The sequence below is a fragment of the Neophocaena asiaeorientalis genome, unplaced genomic scaffold (genome assembly GCF_003031525.2).
Source record: "Neophocaena asiaeorientalis asiaeorientalis breed wild unplaced genomic scaffold, Neophocaena_asiaeorientalis_V1.1 scaffold554, whole genome shotgun sequence".
NCBI classification, from domain to species: Eukaryota; Metazoa; Chordata; class Mammalia; order Artiodactyla; family Phocoenidae; genus Neophocaena; species Neophocaena asiaeorientalis.
This window is the reverse complement of record NW_020174789.1, coordinates 143,355-158,784: the sequence shown is the minus strand read 5'-3', so window position 1 is coordinate 158,784 and position 15,430 is coordinate 143,355. Positions and strand designations below refer to the sequence as shown.

Genomic DNA, 15,430 nt, shown 5'->3' with positions numbered 1-15,430 from the left:
CCTGTAAGTTTTTTTTTTTTTTTTTTGTCCTGTAAGTTTTGATATATTCTTTTTTCATTTTCTTTTGTCTCAAAATATTTTCTAATTTCCTTGTTCATGAGTGGGTTGTTTAATTTCTGCATGTTTGTGAACTTTCCAGTTTTCCTTTTGCTGTTGATTTCTAGTTTCATTCCATTGTGGTCAGAAAAGATACTTGGTGATTTCAGTCTTCTTAAATTTGTGAAGACTTTTTTGTGGCCTAACCTGTGATCTATCTTGGAGAATGCTCTGTGTGCACCTGAGAAGAATGTATATTCTGCTGTTGTTGGGTATAGTGTTCTGTATGTGTTAGGTACAGCTGGTCTATAGTGTGGTTCAGGTCCTCAGTTTGCTTATAAATCTTCTGTCTGGTTGTTCTATCCTCTTTGGTTCCTTTTTATTCCATGGTATGGATATACCACAGTTTGTTTAACCATTCACCCATTGAAGGACATCTGGGTTGTGTCTTATTTTTGGCTATTATGGATAAAGTGGCTGTAAAGATTTGTGAACATGTTTTTGTGTAACCATAAATTTTCATCTCTGGGATAAACGACCAGGACCATTGCTGGGTCATAAGGTAGTTACATGCTTAATTTTACAGAAACTACCAAACAGTTTTACAGAATATCTGTACCATTTTACATTCCTACTTACAATGTTTGATCTAGTTTCTCTGTATCCTCTCCAGCATTTGGTGTTGCCACTGTTTTTTATTCTAGCCATTCTCATAGGTGTGTAGTAATGTATCACTGTGGTTTTAATCTGCACTTGCCTTGTGGGTAATGATGTTGAACATCTTTTCATGAGCTTATTTGCCATCAGCATATCCTCTAGTCCTTTTCTGGATATCTGGGCTCAGATCACCTCCTGCCTCTCAGCCTCGGCTGTTTTTTCAGAAGCCTCCACCCTCTAGGGAAGAGGGACAGTGTACCCAGTGGAGCCAAAGAACAAATATCAGAGGGTGGTGCAGCTTATCAATACAGAAGGAAAGGTCTGTATGGAAACAAGTTCTAATTTGTGAGAAACAAAGCCACATGCTGTCCAGTCCACCAGGCTGTCTCCCAGGTTCAAGAATGCAGGCGATGGCTACAAACAGTTTTCTCAGCAAATCTAACCACTTTATCTTTAGGGGTAAAGACAGTTTTACAAGTGCAAATGAATTATTCCAATTATGTTTACTCACTCATTTTGCGTCCACTCATTGTATAACTAGCTCACATGTCATTTTAAAAAGAAAACTGAGGGACTTCCCTGTCAGTCCAGTGGTTAGGACTCAGCACTTGCACTGCCATGGGCCCAGGTGCAATCCCTGGTAGGGGAACTAAGATCCCGCAAGCCACGCAGTCTGGCCAAAATTAAATTAAATTGAAAAAAAAGAAAGAAAACTGAGGTATAGGTTTTCCCTGGGTAATTCTCCCCAAGTTACTTCTTCCTCTCCTCTCTTTTTCTTTTTCCTGTCAGGCTCCTGGGGCACTTGAAGTACTCAGGTTCCCAGCTGGAAGCAGGGTCAATAACAGCAATGAAGCTCACAGAATGAACATGCTCTCAGGGAAGGTCAAAATTTAAGTAGAAGAGACTTATCAGCTGGCACTTGCAACAGGCTGCCGTGGGGGGAAGGGAAGCCACCACCCCTGTATGTCCACGGCTGCTGGTCCCTGCTCTTGTCTCTCTCCCTCCCACCCTCAGGGGACTGTGGGAGCCTCCCATCCTCAGGTCAGGTGATGGGCCACCATGAGGAGTGGTTTCAACCAAGGCAGGGATAGAAGTCCAGTTTCCCCACTCTACTGTGTTGACACTGGAGGTTACTGGAGGCTGCTCATTATTGCTGGAGTGGGAGTTCTGGCTCCCCACATGGCCTCCACAGATTCACTGCAGGTGAGTGGTGGCCTTGTCACTGCTGGGTGGGGGTGACATACAGGCTCCCTACTGGAGCCTGGAGTGTATGACCACTGTCATTCCTTGGGTCCCAAGGTCTCTGGTTGGGTCTGCCTTTTTCTGTCCCCCTTTCAGAGTCTTTTTTTTTTTTTTCAATATAAATTTTATTTATTTATTTTTGGCTGCATTGGGTCTTTTGTTGCTGTGCATGGGCTTTCTCTAGTTGCGGCGAACGGGGGCCACTCTTCATTGTGGTGCATGGGCTTCTCATTGTGGTGGCTTCTCTTGTTGCGGAGCACAGGCTCTCCGTGCATGCGCTTCAGTAGTTGTGGCACGTGGGCTCAGCAGTTGTGGCTCGCGGGCTCTAGAGCAGAGGCTCAGTAGTTGTGGCGCACAGGCTTAAGTTGCTCCATGGTATGTGGGATCTTACCAGACCAGGGTTCGAACCCGTGTCCCCTGCATTGGCAGGCGGATTCTTAACCACTGCTCCACCAGGGAAGTCCCCCGAGTCTTCTTATGTTCATCTTATATAGAATGTCCAGGGTTTTTAGTTGTACTTAGTGGGAGGAATAGGGAAACTTATGTCTACTCCATCTTCCCAGATGGGAAAACGATTTTTATGAAGAGGATGTCTTCTCCTGTCTGGATGCATCATATAATTCAAATAATCCCTCTTTGCGTCCCAAACTTTGTCACACACACAGGCAGTTTTAGTGCAGAACCAAAGCTGACTTAGTATGTGAGAAAATGATGCCATTAAGGTTTTATCAGCAGTGGGAATTGTTTTCTTATGGCTTCCTTGTTTTAGCTGAGATTTATATACAGATTATTAAGTTGCTGCCATGGGTGATGGGTCAAGTTTAAAAAGAAAAAAATTAAAGAGTCTCTTATGTCCTCACTCTGGTCATTTCACCGTTTTGATGGAGTAGATGCTCATCCCAGGGTTGCTGTTCCAAAACCACGGGTGTGCTTTTCCTCTGTTCTCCTTGACCTTCTTACCTTCACCCCAGCTGCTCTTTGGCCAGGAACAGGCCTTTGTGTCACATAAGGTCTGCAGGCTCAACTTCTGAAATCCTCCTCTTGCAAGCGAGCTCAAGCGGAGTTTTCTTCTGACGTTCTAAAGGCCACCAGCCTTAAACACCCAGCTACGCCAGCCACCGCGTCAGGCAGAGCACCACCTGGCGGTGGTATCCCTGGGGAGACAGGCCCTGTGGTCAGGGCCTAAAAGACTGAAAGAAAACATTTAGGGAACTGGTGTACATTCAGCACCAAGTCTGACTCAGGGAGAAACAAGAAGCAGGAAACATGAAGAGTGTAATGGATAGTTACTCCAAAGGAGTTGAATTTGATTAAAATCTTGTATTTTGTTATTAAAATTGTAAAAACTGGGTTTAGAAGGCTGTGCTTACTCTTAGTGACCCACTCTCAGAAGTTTTCCTCCTGGTGACTCAGTCACGTAGCTCATTTTTTGAGAGCTTATCACTATAGAATTCTTCCTTTCAATGCTGTTACTATATATAAAAAGTGAGAATGCTTTTTTTGGGGGCTCCATTTCTCATGCATGTTTTTGTCCTAGAATTTTTTTTTTTTAATATATTGTGATGTCATTTGTCTATATCTGATAGTCTAACATCTAAGACTTGGGTCTTAGGATATTATCTTTGAATTAAGCAGATCAATGCTTCCAGTTAAGGCGATGGATATTGAAAGTGCTTTATAAATTGTCAAGTGGTAGAAAAATATTATCATTACTTGAGAATAAATAGTAAGCTGTTTTCTTTTCATTAATCATGGAAATACTTTCCAAGACCATTTGCTGGAAGAATATGTGATGACCTTGTAGTTTGGCTTCTGTCATTTTTAGCAGTCCCTTGGTGGCTTCCAGACATAACAACATACACCAAAGAAGGGGAAAAATTCTCCCCAAGAACATTCCACGGTCTGATCTTGATTTTAAAATAGTTCTAAGTGTAATAGAAAAAAATATTTGTCAAAATAACATAATACATTTATTATAGGGCAAGCTCAGAACTCGACTCAAAGAAAGCGTCCAGCATGTATCTCAGACAACAGGGCTAAAAAGGTGGGCCACATGAAGACTGTGGCCCCTGGTTACAACCGCTCCTCAGGGTGGCCCATCACCTGCCTGGGGGACGGAGGGAAAGAGACACGGACAGAGGCCAGCAGCTGTGGACGGGCAGGGGTGGTGGCTTCCCTCCCCCGCCCCCCACCGTGGCCTGCGCAAGTGACCAGCTGATGAATCTCTCTACTTGCATTTTGACCTTCCCTGAGAGCAGCAGAACAGACGTCACTCTGAGAGTTTTGTCCTCTATTGTGAGAACCTGGTTGTAGTCAAAGGGAAAACCTAGAGCTTCACTGATGCGAGTGACCCTGCTTCCAGCCGGGGCCTTGAGTCACATTTAAAATGGAATGTGAACTAATTATGCAATGGGTGGGTGATAAACTACACCACCATCTGGTATTTCCTCTCTGGCTCTACTGGGCACACTGCCCTTCTTCCCTAGCGAGTGGAGGCTTCTGAAAAAGCAGCTGAGGCTGAGACGCAGGAGGTGATCTGGGCCCAGGAGGCTGGACTGCCCATGTCCCTGGCACAGCCCTGGGGAATTCCCTGCAACCCCACAGGAGCAGGGAGAGGGTGCAGTGAGGAGGAGAAAGGCACTTAACCCACTTCTCTAACACCTACCATGCTCCAGCCCTGTGCCGGGCACTGATACAAGGCAGGAACACAGTGGTGAACAAGGCAGGCCATGGCCCTGCCCTCGTGGGGCTTAATTTCCAGGGGAAGACAGACCATAAAGAAACAAGTATAACTGATGGTGAGCGAGAAACAACATGGAGAAAGAGGCAGCAGAGCAAGGGGAGGAGTGACAGGGATGAGTGGACTGTTTTAAGCTGAGGGTCGGGGACCCTCTCTGAGGAGGGATATCTGAGCAGAGACCTGAGTGAAGTGTGGGCTGTGGAGGGAGCGTTCCAGGCAGAAGGAGCAGGATGTGCAAAGGCCCTGAGGCTGGTGTGTCCTAGAAACCCCACGAAGGCTGGTCTCACTGGAGCGAGCAAGGGGTGCCAGGCGATGTGTTTGGAGAGGGGAGCAGAGGCACATCTTGTAGGGCCTTTCTACTTTTTGTAATGAATATTTACTCCAAAGGAGATGAATTTGGTTAAGCTTGTGTCTTGTTACTAAAACTGTGAATATTCGGTTCTGAGTCAGATGGGAACACTTGGAGCCACGTCCCCACACAGTCTGATTCTTGTGTGTAAAATACCACTCTGGCCTCTGGTCAAAAAAGTAAGGCGGTCCTGGGGGCTGAGAGTGGCGGCAGAGGAACAATTGCGAAGCTGGTCAGCTGTGCTGTTAACAGATGGCGTGGCTGGGACAGGGGAGGAGGGGGTGGTGCAAAGGGGTGGGACTCAGGACAGACTTCACAGGTAAAGCTGACTGGAGTTTACCTCCTTTCACTCTCCTCGTTCCCCGAAACCAGGGAGCAGAGGTGTCTCCCCTGGAAAATGGGCCCTGGGGGAAAGAGGCCGCCAGCTCTTCCTGTCTCACCCTGTCGTGGGGAGCCCAGAAGGACAGGGGGAGGCGTGGGTGGCAAGGCCTGGCTTGCCCCATCCCTGGGCCCGAGCTGAGGCCTCTGCCCCTCGCTCAGTGGAACAGCATGTCACTGTTTACAAAGTACTTAACTCGAGAGTGTCATACTGAGTGAAGTAAGTCAGATAAGGACAAATATGTGATACCGCTTATGTGTGGAATCTAAAAAATGGTACAAAGGAACTTATTTACAAAACAGAAACGGAGTCGCAGATTTAGAAAACAGACTTATGGTTACCGGGGTTAAGGGGGGGGCGGAGGTAGAGGGATAAATTGGGAGATTGGGATTGACATATACACACTACTATATATAAATAGATAACTAATAAGGACCCTGTGTACAGCACAGGGAACTCTCCTCAACACTCTGTAATGGCCTATTTGGGAAAAGAATCTAAAAAAGAATGGATATAGGCATATGTATAACTGATTCACTTTGCTGTACACCTGAAACTAACACAACATAGTAAATCAACTAGACTCCAATAAAAAAAACAAGAAAACAAAGTTTGCCTTTCTCATCCTTGCCAACAATGGTGTGAACTGAGCAGGGCAGACACTATTACTTCTGTGTGGTAGGTGAAGAGACCAGAGGTCCTTGCTGTGAGAATTAGGAGAGTTTATGGAGACAGAGAGAGCCTTTTGATGTCGTCAGCAGTAAAGCACACTGATTTCTGCTCTGGGGAAAGTATGTGGCCCGTACTAAGGGGACCCAGCTGAGTTTTTAGTGCTCGGATTGTGGTTGACATTTTCCCTCTTATAAATTTTCTTTCGACATCATGTTCATGTAATTTTGCAAGAAGCACGGCATTCCCATTCCATGGGATTAGGCTAAAAAGTAATTGAATCACTGAAACTATTTGGAAAACTAGCCTCTTATTGTCTGGAAGCAGCAGCCAGCTCTGCCTACAGACACCTCACAGTATCGGCAGGAGATCTATGGCTGCATTAAAGAAGGCTTCGTCCCTTGGGATCATTTCTCTCCACCCTTTGATTCATGGGTGCCTTCTCTTGGAAGGCGGTGCCTGGTGAATTTTTTTCTCCTAACTTCTGACATGTCCTAATGAACTTGCAAACATTCTTCACAGCTTAGACCATTCTCAGCTTCCAAGCGGACTCGTCATTGACAAAGAATCTGAAGTTTACAAGATGCTTCAGGAGAAACAAGAGTTAAATGAGCCTCCGAAACAGTCCACTTCATTCCTGGTTTTGCAGGAAATCCTGGAGTCTGAGGAGAAAGGTAATCAGTCGTGTGTGTGTGTGTGTGTGTGTGTGTGTGTGTGTGTGTGGTCAGAGGCTCTTGTTCAAGGCCTGGGCAGAGGAGCAGTCATTGCTGAAACACAGATGAACACAGCCCTGAAGAGGTGGAAAGAGCACAGTGTGCTTTGCAAGGCATGGCTCTTAAAAGGCTAAAAGCTCTTTTAAAAATAAAAAAGAGGGAACTCCGTGGTGGTCCAGTGGTTAGGACTCTGCGCTTTCACTGCTGAGGGCGCGAGTTCAATGCCTGGTCAGGGAACTAACATTCTGCAAGCTGCGAGGCCCGGCCAAAAAAAAAAAAAGCAAAAAGGGGGGTGGAGTCGGGGGAGGAATGAATGAACTCCCAGCCACACCTGCCTAGCTGTTTCCTGTCACAGGCGCATGGGGAGGCTGAGGACGTGGGGAGCTTGACTGCTGTGGGATCCTGTCGTCTGTCCCTTGGCCACTGGTTTGGTTTGAGCCCACACACCATGTTTCTGTGGTGGTTGGCACGTGTGAGTGGGAGAAGGCCATGGGGTATGAATGACAAGCAGGATGAAATGAATCCGTGGCAGTGAAGCCAGGCTCTGAGCTTTACTTTGGGGCCACGTGCTTGTTCTTGCTCTAGGGAGGATGGCTTCCTGAGAACCGGAGGGCCCCCAGTTTGGCCACATCCCCCCCACCGAGTGACCTTAGGCAAGTCTCTGAACCTTTCCAGGCTTGTTTGCTCATATGCCAATCAGGGATGAAAACCCTTTCCTCTAAGACTGGTGTGTGGATCAAATGTTATAAATTACACAAAACACTTGTCACTGTGACCGGCACACAGTAGGTGCTTCGTAACTGTTATGATGTTTGAGACCTCATCAAGAGGCTCCAGGCCAGCCTTAGCTTGTCCACACGTGAGCTCCAATGCCCGAGGCGCCCAGGGCCACACATGTGACTGTGCAGGTCTCAGGAGACAGGCTTTGCCCTCTACACATCATACACTCTGTGCTTCTCACGATAATTGTCAAGCGGGTGGCAGCAAAGCTGTCTCAACAGCTTTGTAACAACAACAAGGAGACATTTCTGGCAGATGGGTGTGTTGCACAAGAGGTGTTTTTTTCCCCTTCTCACAAAGGTGACCTGTGAACGACAGCTCTCGGGCTTGCCCACCTCCCAGGCGGTCATTCACAAGTGCCTCTTATTCTCGCCATCAGCCTACCAGTGAGTTCTGGAGAGTTGGGTTTTGCAGCCCCTCCTGGTCTCAACGAGGCCCAACCCTCCATACTCTGCGCTGTCCCTTTCCATGAGGCTCACTGGAGCCCTGCCTTCTCTTGCTCTCTTCTTCTTCCCAGTGTGCCTGCCTGTGAGGAGAGTTGGTACTTCTGGGAGGGACACTTGGTTGTTCTGTTTCGGAGACCCGCTTCAGCCAGGCTCCTGAGGGGTTGGTTCTTTGCCCAGGGCGGCCAGTGAGGGTCAGAGCTGAGTGCCCTCTGGAAGAGTCACCTTCCGCCTGGAAGCCCCCAGCTGCAGAGTTGGCTTCCCAGGAGTCCTTCCTGAGCTGAAAGTTCCCTCCTGAACACACTCAGCACCCAAGCTTCCTCCCCATTTGGGTGGTTCTTTAGAGAAACTGGCAATTTACAAGCACAGGATATTTAGGAAAATTCTTCCATGCTAGAAGGATATTGTCCCTACCAGCAATTCCCCCCTTCGCTTGGAGTACCTGTGCAGTTCGAAAGGAGAGAGTCATATACTCTGTCTTAAGTTCCAGTCTTAGCCCAACTGACAGATGACTTGGGGGCCAACCCTAGAGGATGATGGTTTTTCAAAACGTGAGAAACCACAACTATACTCTGAGTAAGTGGGTGCAAAACCCTTCAGTTAAGAGAGGAAAAGTCAGTCCATTCCAGCCCAAAGTAGAACATAGACAGACATTGCAGGGCTCACCTCACTGCATGTCCTCAGGTCACAGAGAAGTTGAAGCCCACGATCACTGAGTTGCCCTGAGGTGGCAGCTCCCTGCTCTTCATGCTTCATCCCTTCCATCCTGTATTCTTACCTGCCAAGCCAGTGGCTTCCATTCTCAAGGCTACCTCATGGTTCTAGTTGGCAGCTGGTGCTCCAGCCATCATGCCTACTTCCAGGGACCAGGAAGGAAGAACAGGGGAAGGGCTAATTGGGGAATCCCCCCTTTCAGATGAACCAGCTTTCTTTTTCCCAGAAGTCCCACATGACTATTCCACTTATATTTTGACCAAAATTTAGGCACATGGCCCCATCTAGTTGCAAGAGAGTCTGAGAATTATAGTTTTTCTCACCTGGGCTGGATGGCTGGATATCTTCTTGCTCCAAAGAAAATAAAAATTTTGCTAAAAAGGAAAAGGGAGATAATAGATCTTGTGGTCTCTCCCTTATCTCTTAATATGCACTTGCATTAAATTTTCACTGAATGGAACAGCGTAAGTTCCAATCCAGACATCTACCACATGCAGAAGGCTCTCAAGTGAGGGAGCTAAAATACCTGTTTTCATTTGAGATGAAATGGTCAAAGCTCAGGGCAGTGGCTGGTGCATGGTAAAGGCACTCCGTGAGGGTTACTATCATTCGAGAAGGGCTGTGGTTCATGAAGCAGCGCTGCACCACCAGCACTGGTGTCCAGGATCTGCCCGAGACCCACCACGAGACTTCCAGTAAGTGTCTCGTCTCTCTAAGCCCTACTCTATCTGCACACATCCGGTGAGGCTAATAATGGCTACTTCACTGGTAATTTAAAGCCTTAAGGGAAACAGTGCGTGTAATGTGCCAGGCACAGTCAGTGAGGCCCCCGAGGGAGGTCTGGCTGCAGCAGGGCTTGGTGATAAACCTCCAGACTCAATGTGGATCTTCTCAGTTGGGGTGAAATTCAGCCTCTGGACTAGGAGAAAGGGCTCTGGGTTCCTCACACTTCCTCTTGCTCTGGATCAAATTCTAAAAATTGCAGGTAGAAGGAGGCTTTATTTTTTTTTTTCACTGTGGGGACATATACCTAACACAAAATTTACCGTCTTAACCGTTTTTAAGCATATGATTCCGTGGCACCGAGGACACTCGTACTGCTGTGCTGCCATCTTCACCGTCCATCCGCAGGAACTCTTCATCTTGCAGAACCGAAACTCTGCACACACTCCTCACGGCTCCCTCTTCCCCAGCCCATGGAAACCACCATTCTACTTTCTGTTTCCATGAATTTGACTATTCCGTGTATTTCATAGGAGTGGAATCATGCAGTATTTGTCCTTTTGTACCTGGCTTATTTCACTTAGCATAATGTCCTCAAGGTTCACCCATGCTGTAGCGTGTGTCAGCATTTCCCTCCTTTTTAAGGCAGAATAATACTCTGTGGTATGTATACACCACATCTTGTTTATTCATTCATCTGTCCCCAGCCATCATGGACTGAGAAACACAATGGGGACCGCAGGCTCTGAGATAAGAAAGCTGGAGGCTTGCTCAGGAAGTATCTAGGCTCATTTTGGCTGGTTCCCAGGCTTCCAGGAAAATCCTCAGATGGTCTGCAGTCAGGTCATGGAGGACCACCAGGTGCAAGGTTAAGGACCATGAATTTGATTCTATAGGTAGTGTAGTCACAGAGGGTTGTTGAGCATGGAAGTGGATAGTAAAAAGGCTGTACTTTACTCCATTCATTTTCACTTTTTTCCCAAAAGCTTTGAGATGCAAGATTCATTGGAAGGAGAGATATTTGAAAATTTCTGTAGTAGCCCACAGTCTGAAGGGAGCTATTTCTACTGTAAGCTAGTGGAGAGGGAAGGAAGAAGGGAAATTTCTTTTGCATTTGCAGTGTTGGCTGAATAGGTGAGAGAAGAAAATGGAGCCAGCAGGTGGCGCTGCAGAGCTGCAGCGAGGCGGGCTTTATCTGGGATCCCAGCAGAGTGGTGTCACAGTCCAGGGCTTGCTGTTCTTTTTTTTTTTTTTAATTGTAGTATATATAGTTGATGTACAATATTACTAAGTTTCAGGTGTACAACATAGTGATTTAATAGATTCTTTGTTTCAAGTTATTGTAAAATATGGGCTATATTTGCTGTGCTTTACAGTATATCCTTGTAGCTTATGATTTTGTACACGGTAGTTTGTACCTCTTAATCCCCTACCCTTATCTTGCCCCGCCCTTCTCTTTCCCTACTGGTAACCACTAGTTTGTTCTCCATATCTGTGAGTCCCTTTCTGTTTTGTTCTATTCATTTGTTTTGTGGGTTTTTTTTGCGGTATGCGGGCCTCTCACTGTTGCGGCCTCTCCCGCCGCGGAGCACAGGCTCCGGAGGCGCAGGCTCAGCGGCCATGGCTCACGGGCCCAGCCACTCCCCTGCATGTGGGAGCTTCCCGGACCGGGGCACGAACCCGTGCCCCCTGCATCGGCAGGCGGACTCCCAACCACTGCGCCACCAGGGAAGCCCCTGTTTGTTTTATTTTTTAGATTCCACATATAAGTGATAACATAGAGCATTTGTCTTTCTCTGCCTGACTTACTTGACTAAGCATCATCCCCTCCAGGTCCATCCGTGCTGTTGCATGTGGCCAGATTTCCTATGGCAGAGGGCAGCAGCTCACTGGCGTTAGGGCCAAGCCACACAAGTGCACTTCGCGCTTCTAACCAAACAGGGCTCACATCTGCCCACACTCTGATGGCCAAAGCAAGTCTTGTGGCCAAACCCAAAGTCGATGGGATGGGGGAGTATACTCCACCAAGAGCAAGTTTTCCTGAGCCTTAGTGCTATTGACACTTTGGGCCAGATAAGCCCTTGTAGTGGGCTGTCCTGTGCGTTTTAGGACCCTCAGCAGCATCCCTGGCCTCTACCCACTAGATGCCAATAGCACTCCCTTGCAACTGAGACAACCAAAACTAGGGAACAAGATCGCCACCAGTAGAGAAGCACTGACCTACTGGGAAGTATGGGAGGGTACGGATAACTGCAGATAAAATATACAGTCTACCAGGCCTAGCCAACTCTAAATGCCCCTTATGTCACACACAGTCTCAATTTTGGGTTCAGAAGCGCCAGCCAGCATATGGGGACTCGTTTTTGAAAAGGACAAGTGAGCTAGGGCCCGCATTTGTCAGCCCCAGGATTGCCCAGCATGGCTGCAGATATGGGATGACCCTCTCCTCGCCCCCTCACCTGACACAAAAAGCCATTTGTCGCTCTTATTCAGTGGTTCTCAAAGTGTGGTTCCTGGACCAGCAGCAGCAGCACCTGAGAACTTGTTAAAAATGCAAATTCTTGGGCCCTACCTCAGGCCTGCTTAATCAGAAACTCTGGGAGTGGGCCCAGCAGTCTGGGTTTTAATGAGCCTGCCGGGTGACTGATGTACAACAGCATTTGAGAACAGCTGTTTAGTCTAAAGAAGTGGATTTTAACCTGGAGTATAGAGCAGGATCCTGGGGCCCCTGCACCTGGAGATGCTCCTTCAGCAGGTCTGGGGTGGACCCTGGTCTGTGAATTTTATGAAATCTCTCCTGGTGCCCAGGATGCTCAGAGATGCCCATTCAGAACCATCAGTGTAGAGACATCTCCAGCTTCCTGAGCCAAAGCATGCTGGACTAAGAGAGGGACCATGATGCATTTGTCATGGCATTTCATCATCTATTTCTTGTGTATTTATTGAGCCTCTATTATTTGTTAAGCTCGTGGTAGGCTCTGTGGACTACTGAAAAATATATGAAATAGGGTTCTGGTGCTCCAGTAATTTGCAGTCCAGACAGAGAGACATGTGTAAATAGCTGACAAACCTAACAATGTTTGCTAGGCCACATCACAGTAAAAAAAAAATGTGATGTGGAAACACAGCCAGCCAACTATATAGCAATAACAGTGCTTTCAGTAGCCTACCATTATTAATAGCTACCATTACACAGGGCTCTACACAGGAGATGAACTGGGCTGTAGGCAGTTCAGCACCCAGCAACTTAGGAGCTTTGTCTTGTACACAGAAAGCTGACTGCAGGAAGGCTGCCGCTGACTCTGCCCTGTAGCGGGTGGTTTTTATCTGGCTGCTTGTAGCACACTCTATGATTTTGTTCTCTTTGTAATGTGGGTTTCTTTTGGCATCTGACTACACTGCCTTTCGATTATCAGACATTTTTTTTTTTTTTATATATAAAGCATTTTTAATTAAGTCCCATATCAGTGTTTGCATGTATTTAATCAGCATGTAATGTAATTTGTGTTTTGAGGGCTGACCATGTGCCAGGGAGGGCTTTATGTGTCTTTTTTAATCTTTTTGTCCCACTGTGAAGGGGGAACGATCTCCTGTTTTATAGAAAAGGAAACTGCAGACCAGAGAAGTAACCTGCCCAGGATCACACAGCAGAGTCAAGTCTGTTTGACTCCAGTGCCCATGACCTTGCTGGAACATACATATAAGTGAATCTGAAAGAGCTAAATGATACTTATGCAATCCTACACTTCCGGCCAACCCAAGTGTTTTCCTCCTTTTAGGGGATCCCAGCAAGCCCTCAGGATTCAGAAGTGTTAAGGCTCCAGTCACCAAAGTGGCTGCATCGATTGGAAATGCCCAGAAGCTGCCCATGTGTGACAAGTGTGGCACCGGCATTGTGTGAGTATCTGCCTTCCAGGGCATCAGAGGCCCTGCAGGTTGGGTAAACCATGAAAATGGGGGAAGTGCTGGATGTTGCACATTTTGGGTGTGATGGAGAAAAAAATCCTGCCTGGAAAATGGAGCAGAGAGGCCAAGTAGGTCCTGTGTCCCAGAGCCAGGTGGTGAAGGCTTTCCTTGGCTGTAGAACCCTTAGGGTATGAACATGTAAAACCAGAAAAAGCAGGGCTGCTCTGTTGAAGTGGGAAGGACTTCCCGAAGGCTTCAAGGGTAACGTCTTTGGACCCCAGGCATGAGAAGCCCCTTTATGACTGGAGACCAGTTAGGAGGCTCTGATCTGCCAGATGGGCCCCTTGGGAGGAGCCCCCAAGCCTGGTGCCCCCTGCTTGTCACTAAAGGAGCCCCTCTCCTCCCTCCCTCCCGCAGCGGCGTGTTTGTGAAGCTGCGGGACCGTCACCGCCACCCTGAGTGTTACGTGTGCACCGACTGTGGCACGAACCTGAAACAGAAGGGCCATTTCTTTGTGGAGGATCAGATCTACTGTGAAAAGCACGCCCGGGAGCGGGTCACTCCACCCGAGGGCTACGATGTGATCACTGTGTTCCCCAAGTGAGCCGGCAGCTCAGCACCGAACGCTGGTCTCCCAACGAGCCCCTGCTGCATCTTGTCCTCTGAAAGCTCTGTCTTCTCTTATCTAGAAAGTTCTTGCTTACTTTGGTTTTATCCCTGCTCGTCAGCTAACTGACTCACGCTGGCTGTGTGACGCCCGCTTTTATAATTAACGGAAGATGGTTTTGTTCAGTGTACCCTTACCAGCATCACTGTGTCTTCTCTTCTCCTCCATTCATCTCTGCTGCAAATGGACATCAGCCAAACTTGAACCAAACCAAATTTAATATGTCTGACAATGATTTCACTTCACCCAATAAATTAATAGACTTCAAGGCAGTGTGGTGTCTCCTTTTCATGTGACCATGTATCCTATTTCCTGTCTCAAGCCAGACGAGATTTCTGAGGCCTCTCCTCTTGTTTGGGGGTTCCCATACCTCTGAGATTTGCAGGCCTTCTCCTCCAAGTGTGAGAAAACTGGCATCTGAAAAGTGTTTTTTTTTTTTTTCTGGCTCCACCATGTGGCAAATGGGACCTTAGTTCCCCGAGCAGGGATTGAACCCGGGCCCTTGGCGGTGAGAGCTCGCAGTCCTAACCACTGGACCACCAGGCAATTCCCAACAGCCATGTTCTTACATTTATTTGAAGATTGGTCCAAATCATCTTTCTCTGATGCTAATATAAGATAGTTATGTCGTGATGAAATGTTTTCTTTACATCTGGCTGTTTGGGGACTTAGAGGGGAAATGAATGCTTTCCAAATAATAGATGGTGCGCTTTATCAGGCTGGTTTGCTGCCATCACAACCCCTCTCCTTTGTGAAGGGAAGCAAACTCAGGACCGTGGCTAGCAGCCCTAAACCTGCAGGTTGCTCAGGGAAGTGGCAAATGCATTCTCCTCCAGGAAGAGACCCGGAACCCTGGCCGTTAAGGGGCCTTGAGTCAGAGATCTTAGGTTACCGTAGGTCATCTCTTGGTGACCAACCACTAAAGGAGTCATTTGCTCAGACAGTAGCACCCCCGTTGCTCTAGGGACTGATTTGTTAAGAGAGACGGACAGGTCATTCCACCAGCCCTTCTTCCTCTGAAACAGCAAAATCATCTACGCTTAAGTAGTATTCATCACCGCGGGCAATGGCTGATGTCCTTTACTGATGAAGGGACTAGCTTTCTAATAGTAAGGATTCTAGTTAGATGGTAGTGCTGGGATTTCACTTGGCAGATCTCTGAAACGTGGACACACTGCAGACAGTTTAGACACAAGCAGTTCTAATCTATAAGACCTTTCAGGCAGAAAATTACTTCATGTTAAAGCTCTTGATTTTTCTATCTTTTCCTTCCTTCCTTCCTTTCTCTTTCTATTAATCCTTATTTTAAACTCTAAGTTTGTAAAAGGCAAGGTGGCTGAAACTTTGTAATTTGGGCAAATCAACATAAAAGGAAAGCTCTCTGAACCACAGTGTTTGGTGCATTTACAAAT

General features: G+C 47.2%; 1 protein-coding gene across 1 annotated transcript in view; it reads left to right on the top strand.

The window, feature by feature from the left end:
• The window catches only part of PDLIM1 (PDZ and LIM domain 1), a 45,519-nt gene extending 31,233 nt beyond the window's left edge, over nucleotides 1-14,286 (top strand). The window contains exons 5-7 of the mRNA XM_024760179.1: nucleotides 6,595-6,746; nucleotides 13,225-13,342; nucleotides 13,769-14,286. Coding sequence (XP_024615947.1) covers nucleotides 6,595-6,746; nucleotides 13,225-13,342; nucleotides 13,769-13,955 — 457 coding nt within the window. The 3' untranslated portion in view covers nucleotides 13,956-14,286. The remainder of the gene's footprint in view (nucleotides 1-6,594; nucleotides 6,747-13,224; nucleotides 13,343-13,768) is intronic.
• Nucleotides 14,287-15,430: the final 1,144 nt, after the last annotated feature.